We start from the raw sequence: 14,214 nt of genomic DNA, 5'->3' as shown, positions 1-14,214 counted from the left end.
AGTTAGATTGAACACTGTCTATGCAGACAGCGAGCTAAGTCGAGATGATTGAGATCACTCGAAAAGCCTCATCAATTCCCACGGTCAATTATTCTAAACGTACAACCAGGGTAGGCACTGTAAGTACAATCAAAAGCCTTAGATTATTGGTTCCCAATGGCGCTATGAAGAACGAGCATTTCCTCCGCGGAGAGCTGATCCGCAATTTGATTGAAGTTGGCAGTATTCTGCGCCACACAGGTCTTGAGGAAGTTAACTAGATGAGCCTTATAACCCGATTGTCAATAAGATTGCAACAAACATCCGTGACGACTCACCTGCATGTCCATCTGCGAAACTGGATCACTCTTCAAATCTTCATCATCTTGAACATCGAGTAGGTCATCATTATCAAATGCGACTCCTTTTGGTCCAAGCATTTCTGATAGGAATTCAAACTCTTCAGCTTTGAAGCCTTGATTCTGTCTCTCTTCCTCTGTCCATTCCTCATCCTGTATAAGAGATCAGGTAAGCTCATAGAAGTCTTCATTTATGAAGATATATACCCCGTCATCGGAATCAACATCAAAGGTATGGCCTTGGGCTGATATCGTTGCAGAGTCCCCACCAGACTGCAGATCACGAATAACAATCTTGAGTGCTTTGACGGGGAAGGGAAGTGAGGTAAACTCATGTGGAGCTGCAACAGCTGAAGTAAGGGGATCGGTGGCCGAACTGGGAAGGCTTGTAGCACCCACTTTTTTTGGTCTTGGAGCGTGTCATAATAACTGGATACAGGTGTTAGTTTCTTATTGTCCCTTGAAAGAATTGACGCTAACCATTCTTTGTTTCCGGCTTAACGATGAGTTCGCCTTTGACAACAATGTTGCGAAGTGAAGGTCTCTCTGAAATGAGAAGCTCCGTGAGACCCAAAGTACTTATCCTCGATGCCCAGAATCCTTGGAATGTCTCCGCATTCTCGCACCAAGTTTGCACCAGTATGTCTAATCCAGACCTTCCATCAACATTCATAGATTCCAGGAGGTCAAGGGTGGTGTCGCGTTGATTGCTTATCAAGAAAGCGAATGGACAGACGAGACTCTACCGGATATAGTTAGGGAGACTGTTTATTCTAGTAAGATTGACTGACCTGGAGGAAAGTGGCGGTCTTGGCAGTTTTCATACGGACAACCATTGCTTGAAGAAGTTGAGGAAGGACAGGAAGTATAGCTTCACCCGCCTTGCGGAAAAGATGAATGATGAGGTCTCCGATCACCAGACCTCCGGACTCGTCCTGACTTTCGAGCAATCTTGCCACCAGCTTCAGGGTATATTCCAGCCCATTCCTGCCCTCTGCGTCAACCCATACTACCATCTGGTTACAATCTTTTCGCACGATAAGCGTTAGAGTTTCGATGCCGTTCTACAATATGTAAATCAAGTGGGTGAGTGGAAACTGCTGCAACTTACTTGAATAACGTCCCTATCCTCTGCATCCCCCAAACAGCCAAACAAAGCTGGGGCCAAAAGGGAAAAGAAACCTTGACCCAACCCGGACTCAGGAGCACCTCGGGCGAGACTAGCGGCCAAGTTAATCGCTGAACTAGCAACCCATGATTCTTCCTTCTTCGAGTTGCCGATAGCTTGACGCAATGACGGGAGAGCATTCTCCACAACCGTCTCGTAGATACCAGATGAAGCCTCGGCAAGCGATTCAAGAACATCCGTAAGAATTGAGATGAAGATAGGATCTACTCAATAAAATTAATAAACTGTACATATTCAAATGCCGGTCTCACCTCTATTATTCTTATGCCAGACTTCCAAAGTGACTTGAGTTATCGAAGCAGCAAGGTCGGGTGTCACCCAACTCCCTTTATCGACCTGAACGACGACAGACAAGCTCTCAAGGACAAGACCGAGGGTATCTTCCGAGGCAGCCGATAAGATTGGGCCAAGATCCTTGGCAAGTCGGGGAGCGAATGGCGCAAGGGCGGTATCGTCGCCCTCTTGGAAGAAACTAAATACTATTGAGCATCACACCAAATGTATGCGAACGTGAGCTACTTACTTGTGGACAGCCTTAATAGCCGAAATTTTGACCGGGATGCCCGCTCCCGGTGATTCGATGACCTGAAGACCAGCTTCCAAATATTGCCCAGAAGACTGTAACGGGAGCAGTTTGGCAAACTGACTGGCGAACACAAAGCCACGACCTTGAAGGAATGGTTCCTCTACAGCAACGTAAGGCGCAATCGGAGTACTCAAGAGATGCGGAAACCTACGTGAAAGGCCAAGAATGTTGGGGACGACATTCGCCAATAAATGTTCAATATCAATGGGTTTCGCTCTTCCAGAATCTTGTTCGTCTTGCACGCAATCAAGTACTGCTTCAGCTTGAGATCCTACGGCAGCCAAAGCAGCTTCAAGGGGTCTCCACCTAATCGTCTGAGCGCTAAATGGAAAGCAGTGAGATCAAAAGGCGGAATCACACACCACTGCCCGTTTCTACTCTCACGAGCTTGTGAAGAAGACTGGATGACCTGGTTTGTGACAGAGGAAAAGGCACGAGTAGCGGGTCCGGGCAGCCTTTCAACTAGGACCTGTTCGAAGTGATTGAGCGGGAAGATTGAATAAGTGGGGACAAAAACATTACGCTTAATAAATCAAAGCCGACCATACGCATGCTGTACGCCTGGCTTTCATCGTTTTCTTGTGCTACAAATGCATTCGCGTCAACAGCCCAAGTTTCCTCCTGTAGCCGATAGTCAGCAACGAAAAATCATTCCCAAAATCATGTCGTACGTCATCGTGGGTAATCTGGACATAGTTGAACACCGCAAGCACAAGCTGTTGTAAGTTGCTTTCCAACCATGCCTTTGATTTGCCATGTCGAACAGTTTCGGAGACAAAATCTAGGATAGGGCAGACTAGCTGAGCAAGGTCAATTGTGTCATCGTCTTCGGAAGTTCTGGGGACGGCTTCCTCATCGACGAGGTAGTAATGATTAAAGACTGGAAAGAGAGCGTGCAAATGGAGAACAGAAGCTGTCAAAAAGTCTGTCATTAGCGGTGGGCTGATAGCTTTAGGGAATGAAGTATGGATCGTCGACAAAGTCTGGCGAAGGTTGAGATACGGGCGAGGATGAAGAAGAAACGGAATTTGACCTTGAATATTTGTATCCGAACAGCGAGACCATCCCAGCTTTTTGCATTGGAGACGTCGGACATTGGATCAATGTTCAGGAGGACTTTGAAAGCCTCCAACCAAACAGGCAGGACACCCCCGACTGCTTCTTTGACCGACTGCGGGTGCTGGTCCTTGACCATAAAGAGTGCTGTCACACACTGACGGAAGACGGATATTGTACGTGCCCTCGTTAAGGGAGAATGTGACTGCCGAATTTCTCAGCTAAGGTATTTTGATAATTCTCGGCACATACCTCAGTCGCTCCAAGGATATTCAACAGAACAGGTAGAAGTTGCCGAAGGACAGGCAAGATCTGGTCTTCGGTGAGGTCGGATTTAATGAATTCGGTAAGCACCTGCATGACTCCATGGATGGAGTCCGCAGATCCTGAGGAAAGCTGGTTGATGAGGTTGTTGAGGAGATCTGGATATTCATCAGGCCAATCGCAGCTTGCTATAGATGAAAGCGTGTGAGCCTGACATGATAGAATGTGTGAGCGATATTTCTACTGCTTTCATGCTGAGATCGACGAACACATAGTGAACGAATGCGGCGATTGGGGTCAGAGAGTCCTTGGAAGACAGCCTGTCGGATTTGCGTCTTGATCTGTCTCTCGAGATGAGTTCAAAGAAGCCAGCGAATATAGATTCGACTCACTTGTGGGGATGGAGCAGCCCCTCTAAAACCAGCAAAATACGGTGACCATCTCTCCCTTACATATTTTCGCAGAGCGATACTAGCTGAGTGCTGGTTTCAAAGGTAAGTCGAAGTCGCGTTGAAAATTATTATAAACGAGAACACATATCTGTTTCAAGGGTATATCAGCGTCCTGTGCAAGCAGAATCTGTGCCAATGCCAGGCCAGTATCTCAATCGCGCGTCAATTTCTTTCAAGATAAGTGCAAGAACTATACACACTGAAATCCGCAAAAGATTCGGCGAGCTTTAACTCTGCCGCGACACGAGTATTCGTATCAGGACTGAGTGTGGCGGAGAGGACCTGAGCAATTGAACTTGCAGCGGCCATGAAGAGAATAATTTGTCGCTGGCGACGCGACTGAACGGTCACTCGTCACGTTTCACGGATCAGTATACTTCAGGTCCCGGAGATCGGAGCTCGGAACTCGCCCTCCCTTAGTTTTTATCTTTGTATATTCGGGGGAATAACATAATGGATCAATGGGTGTATTTGCAAAGTCATACAGCCGTAACGCTCTCCATAATTATTGGTGGCTGGCCTCCATTGGAATTGAAAACCCTGGAGACCTTCAATGGCGAGCCTTGCCACAGATTCAATCGTTGCGAAAAAGAAAGAACCCTGCAGCGTAGCGTACCAACACACACCAGGAAGAGAGGTATATAAAAGAATAAAAAAGAATAGTGACATACATCTAAAAAGAAAGATCTACCCCCTCTTTGCCCAAATCCCATTCCCTGACAGTTCCACGTTTCTTGTATTCGATATCAAAGATACTACCACCACTCCCGTTAATGACACTGGCGCTTTCAACAGTACTAGCCTTGACTTTCCCCTTCCCCTTTTTATCTTTTTTATCCACTATACCCAGTCGTTCTAACCTCTTCTTATCCTCTTTATCCTGCCGGCGTAACCTTATCAGATCAAGCATGGCATCCCACCCCTCAAACTCGGCGTTGTTAATGAGACCTGTCGCAGGTACGTTTGGGACTGCACTGAGGGGTGCGACGTCCAGTCGAGGGTCATAACTTTCTTCAAAGTATTTGTCCATCTTAGATGGTAAATTTCGAGGTGGTGAAGGACCGGGAGACAGAGAAGAGGAGCGAGAAGAAACAACGGATATGCTTCGACTGTTGGTGTTGGGGGAGGATGATCTGGATTTTGGCGTTTTGAGATGAGGACGGCGCAAAGAGCTGGTACTGCGTGCATGTTTGTTGGCCTTGACAGTATGAGAGTCACTACGACTTCGCCGTTCGTCATGGTTAGCTAGCGAATGGGCGTCAGAGTCATCCTCATGCGCATAGGATGAATTGCGAGATGGTGGATCCTTGTCCCTGTCCCCATATGCAAGATGCCCTTCTTCCAACAGATCGTCCAAAGCGTATTTGCGCTCTTCCCTGAGAGGTGGTCTTGGTGAAGGGGAATGGCGTCGAGATGTCGAGGCCCTGAGTACCCGACGTCTCGGAGACTCGCTTCTGCTTCTCCGCCGTCTCCGCGGCCTATCTTCATGGTCGTCCTCATACTTCTTCCTGCTCCGTCGTCTATGTCTATCGTCTGTGTTTGGGCTAAACGATCTCTCCCGCTCTTTGCCCTTATCTCTAGCACTCCTCCTCTCTTTTCTTCCGCCGCTTTCATACTCCATTACTTCTTCCTCTTCACAATGTTCCCAACTCTTGGTCTTCAGCTTCTTCCTGTCCTTCTCTCGATCTACAGTCCGACCGTTCCACCGATCCCAACCTTCTTCCCTGTCATTCTCTCTTTCCTCTCTCCAGGTACGCCGTGAGGAGCGAGAGGAGCGAGAGGAATGTGATGACCTATGCTTGTCTCCGGATTTTCTTGCACGAACAGCTTCTTCTGCTCGAGCTCTCCGCTCCTTCTTCTCCTTCTCCCGCCTCGCCTGCTTAATTTCCTCTGCAGCTTCAGCTTGAGCTTTCAATATTGCCTTATTATGGTCATCCGTGCTCCGAATTATGGATGATAGAAAACGCTTGTTTGTTCTCGGGGCATCCGAGTCGCGTCTAAGTTCAGAACGGCAGGTCGGTCAATACATATTTGATGCGGTGCCTGACATGAGACGTACAAATTATTCGCGATATAGGCACGAATACCTTGCTGACTATATTTCTCAGCCTTCTTCTTCGCCTCCTTGAGAATGAGCTCTGCCACGTGTCTATCGAGGTCTTCATCTGTTACAGTAGGCGATAAAGAGGTGCCCATGGAGGCACGAACAAGGTTGGAAACGACATTAGAAAGGGTATTTGGTTTGTCGTTTGAACTTGTGCTTGATGAAGCCATTCGGTTCAATAATACTAGGAGATACTAAGAGCGTTATGGCGATTATGGTTGTTCGTGATAGGAGTTGAGACTGTTGAGTGAGGGTGAGCAGTTCTTGTTGGTACAATGAGCTGTACTGCTGTGGCGTAGGCGGGTGTTTGTGTGTGTTTGGCGCTGTAACATTGTTCTCAACCATCCTCCACTTCCTTCACCGTCGTCCCCGTCGTTCGTCTGAAAGGATATCCTGCGCAACCTGTAACCAAATGCATTTAGATAGAATGCGGCGGGACGGCGGAGAAGAAAGTTCTATCTTGAAAACGTTTCAACGGTGTTTTTAGCAATAGGACTTCCATGCGGTCTCGACTCTCGAATGCCGCATAGGCATCAAAACACGCTTTCTTTTCTCTCAATCGATGCCCCAGTATTATATCTAAACCCTCACGGGGAACTTCTATTTTTTGTCTCTCATAACTCAGCTCTTCGGTCACCTTCGACTTCTTTTGCCGCTTCGATCTTGCCGGACAACGTTTCTTCCTTCATGCTTGCTTCGGCGGTGTTCTGTCTCCCAAATTCTATCTAGAAGCCGGAGACGCTCATACGGGGATTATAGTCGCTTGTCGGTGGTCTTATCGCCCTCTGATTAAAGCACAGCGAACTGCCCAGCAACTTGTTAATAAATAACTCAGTGACGCCCTCTTATTCATTCATTTTTCTCGGCACTTGGCAGACCTCATGGGTTTATTTCGAACTTTCTACAACACGTTTGTTTGAAGACGGCACCCTGCTGTCGCGTATACTGAAATCTCCGACTCTTCTCTTACTAATGGCCCTATTCATTCACGGTTTCCGGAGGATATTCTGAGTATGCTTCCCCATTTAGCTTCTACGCTGCATCGTGCGGCATAGACTTAGGGCAGCTCAAGTGCGGGACAAGTTACTCCAACCTTTTTGTTTCGTTTCGTTAAGGTTTAAACGGGCTGCATTCTTGTGTGTGCAATGCAGGTGCAATGCTTGACCTTATTGTTTCTACCCGGCGACTAAACGGCGCGATGCCTTAGTGAACAAATGGTAAGTGTCGAGACTGAAATGTTCTTGGACGATTGGGAACATCCAAAAAATCTAGAAATTATTAAACTTACCTCTTGGATCATGCTTTGTTTGAAGGTTAGATTTCTGCCGAAGGTTCCCGCTAGTCGAGTTAAAAATCAAAAGCGATTTTTTTAGTGCGGGCATGTCATTGACAGCTCCATTGGCTTAGATGACGACCACAGTGTGCGCAGATACAGTTTGCCTAGCCACGAACGGCCCTTCGAGTGATCTAAAAATAGGGCCAGTGCACATGCAGAATGACTCCCTCCAGTTGCATTGTTCATACGACTCGTAACGTAAATAAACCAACAACCACCTCGCAGTGCGTCGTAATATGTACGGATCTTGCCTACATCATTCATATATCATATGTCAATGTCCAGTCGGATAAGACGATAGGCGTAGTATCATTTATTCGTACATCATATTTCGCCGCATCACCAAATGCTGTACAGTGCTGTAACATCCGAGCCGATGACACGCTGTTTGTTGTGATGGGTATGGATGCATCCTTAGAATACATCCTATACCAGACACGTATTTTGGAATGACGGAAATGAATCCGAGTTTGGGGAATTCTGACTCGATATTGAGTTACGCTCGCACTCCAACGTTGTGAGAAGATCTATCAATGAATCACATTCATGGTTATTGTGCAAGGAGCGGGGAAGTTGTATCACATGTTCAAGAGAATGGTGCCCGGGGCGACAAAACGGAAAGACCTCGCTATTGTTCGATACCGACTGTATATAGCGCAGTCAACAGTGCGGATATAATGGGGAAACATTACCTTTCTTCATGATTCATCTCAGGGTTCAGCTTAATCAGGGTCACATAGTATTACGTTGGAATTCTTGGTAGAATTGAGAATTGAGAATTACTGAGATAAACTTTTGACCACTAAGCATGGAGCGCTGGTAGCAACCCAGATACTCTCTCGGGCCATAGGCTCAGAGATGCAGGGTGATTGGGTTTTAACTGAGAATTTGTGGCGGTTGGCTGCCGCGTCAAGGTAAGCTCGTGGGTTGCAAAAATTGGGGGAGAGCTGTCATGGAGAACGCAATAATGAGAAGAGAAGGGATCAAGTCCGAGGCCATGGATAGGCCGAGAATGGAGGATGCAATCTGCTAACGGACCACTGTGAGCCGATGGATCTGACCACGCCCCTTCCTCCGTCTGTTTCAATATCACTCCCCCAATGCTGTTAGGCATATATAAACCCGCAGCCCATTTCCACCACCCTGCTTGCCCTTCTCTCCCTCGCCATGGCTAGCGCTTTGCCCCTCGAGCTCGTCCACACCATTCTTGAGGCTCATTACTATACACCGGACTGCGAGCCCGACCGTTCTCTGTTGCAGTCTTGTAGTCTTGTCTGTAATGCCTGGTCCAACGCTGCCCAACGTCTCCTTTTCACCAATGTCGTTTTACGTTCTGAGAATCATTTTCATTCTCTCTGTAATGCCCTCCGCCAGCCAACCCTCGCCAACGCCGTACGCACACTGCGTATCATTCTCGACCACAAGCAACCCCATGGCCTACGTCAACATCATCTGGCAACAGTAGTTGGACTCTGTCCGAGACTGGAAAGTGTCAGTCTTTCGGTGTTTGGGAATGACTCGGTGGGCGGGAACACCGGCAGGGACAACGACATGAGCAACGACATTGTTGACGCAATAAACAGCCCTCGGCAACGCGGCGCCGGCGGTCCGTCCATTCAAGAGGCCGAGCCGAGCCTGTCCCTCTCCGAAGCGCTCGCCAGTTCTCCGATCACCTCATTCCACCTCAGAAACTGGTCGTCAAATACTCTCTCCCTTCCGTCTTTCCTCACATCTCTACCCGCACTCAAAGTTTTGTCAATAGCGGGTACCCCTCCTTCCGTCCCCATCTCCGTCCCTTCCTCATGCTTGAACCTCTCGCATCTTCGAGTCAATTTCCAACATTCGCCTTCCGTCAACTTCCTCCGGTGGTTGCTCGAGAATTCCCGAAATACGTTAACGGCGCTTGATCTAGAACGCCTATCCGATTCGGATGCGTCTATTGGGCTGTTGGATCAACTTACGACTACTCACGGCCCTTTCCTCCGATCATTGACTTTACCCTCTTGTGCGACCCTAGCCGAGTTTAAACACTTCCAAAAGTGTACGAACTTGCGAACCGTTGCGTTCCGGACACCTTCCGTGTCTCCGACCGTGTTCAAACACCTTTCCACCAACTCTACCCCCCTGGAGGAGTTGTATATGTGTTTGGACAAGAATGCAGTACTTTCACCGGTGATCGATTTCGTGAAGAACAAGAAGTCGTTAAAGTCACTAGTAGTATGTCTCTGGGAACAGGATATTAGGAAGAAGCTGAGACTTTGGGGTTCCTTGAAGATGGCATGCGCCATTCGTGGCGTTCAGCTGAAGGTTATCGAGAGTTTGAGCGAATATAAAGCTCTGATTGTGCGTTTCTACCTTTCCTTTCCTGTAATTGACTCTCTCAACTGACCATACCCCTTGATAGAATTCCAGTTTCGAGAGGGTTTGAGATCCTCCATATCTCCACTTTCTCCTTTGCTTTTTTTATTATTAAACATTTTCCTTAATTGCATCTTGCTCATGATCATCACCGCATCTCACTATATGACATTTCAGTTTAATTATCAACGAATTTTCACGTATAACGCTCATTCATGAATACTACTCGTACAATTTCATGACCCGCATAATTTTATATCTTTTATTTTTAGACTTTGGTCTTGCTTTAATTGGTTTTGGTTTTACCCAGATATGAAACCCGATGTTTAGTCGTAGACGTATTTACATGCCATGTTTGACTTCAATACATGTCCGAACGCGCGCGCTGATCGCAGAATGCTGTTCAACGTCCTCCATAAACTGTGCATTTTGACCGGAGAAAGAAAAAAGGATAGCTGAAACTTCAAAACTGCGCTCGGTGCCGACTGAACTGAGACGATAGTTCCTGGAAACCACCCACAACGACAGACATATAACTGCTCTAATATGACACTGATGAGTCAATAGTGATGCTAGAACTGTCAAGTCTCCATTGCCAAGAAACATATGTATATCATAACCCACGATCAAGGCGTAATGCTACAGCTGTACATATTTTACTATTACAACCCTCGCACCCGAGTCGAAACTCTCCGATTTCTTCGATCTTTCACATCCTCGGCGAATGTCGTATAAAGATTGTCGGGTATGTATAGCCGGCATCACGTTCTTACCTAAATGCACACCATACGCGTATACGTTCCATACGAGTTTAAGTTTTGAATCATTGCAATCAACGGTGATGATGCGTAGTACTTAATTGGAACAACCAATCCCAGTCAAGAGCGTAAAATTATCCAACTGCTAACGGCCTGCTGAGTCTTCTGACCTCCGAATATTGATGGTTAGGATTTTATCCTTTCTCTACTAGATTTTGATGAAAAAAAAAATGCACGTTCGAACATTGCTTATTAGGTACGTGAAATTTCTTTAAGCAGAAAAAAGTCGCTTTCTCTCTGTCGGGGAGTCGAACCCCGCTTTCGCGCGTACTCTAGGTCTGTTTTATGACAAGCGCGTGTACTAACCGATATACTAACAGAGATCATTCCAAATAGCTAGCTAGTCTTGAGCTTGTCTCCGGCTGTTGGAAAAGCGCCACATAAACCCTTCATTCAAAGATACTGTCATTTTAGCATGCTCGATCAATGTTTTACTTTTTCTGCCACCTGTATTTCGGTTAAGTACTCAATTTCTTGTCATATAGTCGTGCATCCTCCATTTAGTCCATCATATAAGTTCGAGTACGAGTTACTAGTACAGATTGACTTGTTAGCATAGAATGCTCGGGGTGATTGAATCCCTGAGAACGTAGCCAGTTGGCCAGATACGTTACTAATCCACCACACGATATAACATAGTACATTATATCGACCGCTACAAGAGGTACGAACGATACCTCACCGCCACGGGCGACATAACATCATCCAATAACCCAGAAATGGCTAGTTGATTTCCTCATCTAGCCAACGCGACATAATTCAATTCAGTTGATCGAGCCAAATGGAACTTGCGTGTGTGTTACCGTTTATGTTCGTCACAGATTTACTACTTACCCCGAAAAGGTTAGACGATAAAAGATATACTCGGGTACGTTCCGTGTTTTCGCTAGGCGCCACCGCGGCCGCCTCTTCACCAGACTGTATCGTCTCGGGACTGGTACTTATAATCACCTGTAACACTTACTTCACATGTTTTCTTCGGTAGTAAAAAACAGGAAGATTTGTATGTGGTCAAGTTTTAGACAAGAACCTAAGCCAGTTTATCCAGATCGCCACCTAATGTATCTACGTTCTGCTGTTTAAAGAGTACAAAATACCACCACTGCGTCAATTCATTTATAACCCCTCGTATCTTTTCATCCCCCCAAAAGTACAAAACCGAAAAAAAATACCCACCCTCAATCAAAAAAAAACGAAAACAACAGATCATCCATCATCCTTTCATTTTCTTCAAAAATCCAAAACACTAACCATGGAGACAATTCTCTGTCGGGGAGTTGAACCCACGCTTTCACGCCGTCGGTTTATCCACGCTTTCACAATGGATGACAGGCGCGTGTACTAACCGATATACTAACAGAGAGCTGATTAAAATGTTTTCAAATAAGCGCTCACTCGGAAAAGCGAAAGACTGCAAGGTTATAACGGATTTCCATGGTATTAATGGTATTAGAATACTATAAACGAGCGTTCAAATAGTTCATCAGTTATTCCTTCAGGACGTGAAACCAAAAGTCAAAATTATAATTAGTGGATGAGGACAAAGCAAGACACGAATAACGAAAAAGTAATAACACTATTCCTTTTCACTTTCTTCATCTTCCTCATCCTCACTTTCACTTTCTTCCACTCCCAAACTTCTACACATTTCTTCAAACTCATTCTTTCTCTCGAACCAACCCTCCCCCTTCCCCTTCTTCAACCCATCCAACCGAACACCATAAACACCTTCCACAAGTGCCCTCCTCACAAACCCTCCAAACACATCAAAAAACACCCTCCCAACAGCACTCACCACTCTCCCCTCCCCCTCCCTCCCCCTCACTTTCTCCACATCCCCACCACCCCGTTCCACATCCCCATCTAAAAACGATACCACCAATTTCAAATAATCCATCAACCCACTCGACCCTCGATTCAACACAATTTCATCAAGGCCAAGTAAGAGTTCAGAAACCCCTTCTGCGGATATGGGTGTATTAGGACTTCGTAGAACGACGAGGCGTAGGCCATTTAATACCCCCAAAATCGCATTGGTCAACTCCGCAAGTGGTGGATAGGAAGAGAGGATATGAGGTGGTATATGCGGTAATTCGATGTTATCAGAGGATGAAGGAACGGGAGGCGACGATACTAATGAAGGAAGCACAAGCCATTTTGACGGTAGCTCCGCCGGTTTCGCTGAAATCCTATTTGACGACGCTGATGCTGACAATAAACCATTCTTCCCCGTCGTTCCACGAGCTTTTTCCACTCTCGCCATCCATTTCTCTACTGCAGTTTCAAAATCACGTTTCACAATGGCCAGAATCGCAGAAGAGAAAAGACCACCACCGCCGATGAGGATACTTCGAAAATCAAGACCTAGCCGTGAAAATGCCGTTGAACAATAATTGAGTTGAGTGAGAAGTGAAGGGAGATGAGTGAGTGTAAGAAGGGGAAGAGAGGATTGGAGTATAGTGTAGAGATGGGTGGAAAGTGCGCGTGTGGAATAGGTTCGAAGTAATGTGTGAAGTCGACTGAATAGATCTTCATCTTGAGTAGTCTCGGAGTGGGTTGATGAACGTTCGAGAAAGATGGTAGCATATTGAGTAACAATGTCGTAGATGCATTCTCGCCATGCATCAATGTACTTTTTGAGATGCCGTGCGAGATCCTCTTTTTCGCGCTCGTCTAGTTCCTTAGTTGATTCGCTTTTATGCTGAAATTGAGTTGTGCCAACTGTGTCGTCGGTTTGATCGACGACTTGATCGTCTGTCACTTGATTTACGAGACGCTGGATATCACGACTGATTGGTTCCAATATGGCCTTGAGACAGGATTCTCGTCCGATGAGAAATGCCAGGGCGAGATGTTCTTCAGCATGTGGTCTAGATTTGGAATGAGTGGAAGCATCTGACGCGAACGCATCCATCTTGCGCAGAAAATTGACAGCCTTCCACAAAGCCGGTAACTTTCTGTTTGGCTCATACAAAGTCTCAAGAAGAGAAAGATGCATCTGTGTTATCGAATATTGGACTTCTGACAGGACAGACGTTAAAATCGCGGGGGGTGGAGAATTGTTTTCGTGAGCCTTTCCAGCCAAGGCGGTAACATGCGATGCGAGTGACAAGGCTTCAGCAAAGTAACCATTGCGGACGCAGGTATCAATGAGGACGGGTATATCGAGTAAATCTCTGATTTTTTCGTGTTGTTCGAGGACGACGCGTGCTTTGTTGCGTTCCCGCAAGACGGTGTCTGTTCTGGTCTTCCATGCAGCAGTGTTTTCTTCGAGTGCTGGGAGACTGGTGTCGAGAAGGTTGGTGAGGGAGGCAGAGAGAGATTCGATGGACGAGGTGAGGGCGGTGGTGGTCTGGTGGAGAGAGATAAAGGTGGGATACGAGGTGTGGGTGAAGGAGGTAAGGCTAGCGGTGAGGTGATGAAGTTGTGTCTGGAGAGAGACGGGTTCGCGGGTGAGTTCTGGGAGGGGCAGGGTGGTGAGATGGGTCAGATACGTGCTGGAGAGCGACGACGGCTGCCCAGGTCGCAGGACGTCGACGAGCGGAGATGGGTCCATGAAGCACTGCTTATGTAATCACGGACTTGCCAAGAGCAGCGCTTAGAAAAACAAACATAGTGGATGCGGTGAGAGACCCACACTTGGACTGGGCTTTGATAGTCGTTGTTGTTGAGGTGCTTGAGTGGCTACTAAACATCGTCCAGACTTCTTCTCC

The 14,214-nt window shown here is 46.7% G+C and overlaps 4 protein-coding genes and 2 non-coding genes across 6 annotated transcripts; 1 reads left to right on the top strand and 5 right to left on the bottom strand.

Moving 5' to 3' along the window:
- Window positions 1–57: 57 nt before the first annotated feature.
- Window positions 58–4,194, bottom strand: AGABI2DRAFT_213497 (hypothetical protein; the record flags this gene model as incomplete). Its single annotated transcript, XM_006453907.1, has 19 exons — window positions 58–266; window positions 318–491; window positions 546–679; window positions 738–767; window positions 819–1,080; window positions 1,130–1,402; window positions 1,450–1,730; window positions 1,779–1,999; window positions 2,051–2,213; window positions 2,265–2,419; window positions 2,476–2,582; window positions 2,636–2,734; window positions 2,806–3,096; window positions 3,147–3,374; window positions 3,422–3,643; window positions 3,703–3,774; window positions 3,826–3,915; window positions 3,968–4,035; window positions 4,086–4,194. 19 exons carry the CDS (start codon window positions 4,192–4,194, stop codon window positions 144–146), a joined length of 3,102 nt encoding a protein of 1,033 aa, XP_006453970.1. The 3' UTR covers window positions 58–143.
- Window positions 4,195–4,558: 364 nt separating this feature from the next.
- Window positions 4,559–6,225, bottom strand: AGABI2DRAFT_181964 (hypothetical protein; the record flags this gene model as incomplete). Its single annotated transcript, XM_006453906.1, has 2 exons — window positions 5,945–6,225; window positions 4,559–5,882 (listed from the first exon to the last, which is right to left on the bottom strand). The coding sequence occupies exons 1-2, from the start codon at window positions 6,157–6,159 to the stop codon at window positions 4,559–4,561; spliced, it is 1,539 nt and encodes a 512-aa protein (XP_006453969.1). The 5' UTR covers window positions 6,160–6,225.
- Window positions 6,226–8,428: 2,203 nt separating this feature from the next.
- AGABI2DRAFT_181963 (hypothetical protein) lies at window positions 8,429–10,108 on the top strand. Its single transcript, XM_006453905.1, has 2 exons — window positions 8,429–9,668; window positions 9,730–10,108. The coding sequence occupies exons 1-2, from the start codon at window positions 8,493–8,495 to the stop codon at window positions 9,751–9,753; spliced, it is 1,200 nt and encodes a 399-aa protein (XP_006453968.1). The 5' UTR covers window positions 8,429–8,492; the 3' UTR covers window positions 9,754–10,108.
- Window positions 10,109–10,734: 626 nt separating this feature from the next.
- On the bottom strand, window positions 10,735–10,824 carry AGABI2DRAFT_t3. The gene has a single exon. It is a non-coding gene; the product is annotated as a tRNA-Asp (tRNA).
- Window positions 10,825–11,763: 939 nt separating this feature from the next.
- Window positions 11,764–11,864, bottom strand: AGABI2DRAFT_t2. Its single transcript has one exon. It is a non-coding gene; the product is annotated as a tRNA-Asp (tRNA).
- A 213-nt stretch (window positions 11,865–12,077) lies between these two features.
- On the bottom strand, window positions 12,078–14,057 carry AGABI2DRAFT_175700 (hypothetical protein; the record flags this gene model as incomplete). Its single annotated transcript, XM_006453904.1, has 1 exon — window positions 12,078–14,057. The coding sequence occupies one exon, from the start codon at window positions 14,055–14,057 to the stop codon at window positions 12,078–12,080; it is 1,980 nt and encodes a 659-aa protein (XP_006453967.1).
- Between the last annotated feature and the right edge of the window lie 157 nt (window positions 14,058–14,214).

Source organism: Agaricus bisporus (assembly GCF_000300575.1).
Source record: "Agaricus bisporus var. bisporus H97 unplaced genomic scaffold AGABI2scaffold_1, whole genome shotgun sequence".
Classification (NCBI taxonomy): domain Eukaryota; kingdom Fungi; phylum Basidiomycota; class Agaricomycetes; order Agaricales; family Agaricaceae; genus Agaricus; species Agaricus bisporus.
This window is presented reverse-complemented; position numbering and strand designations above follow the sequence as displayed.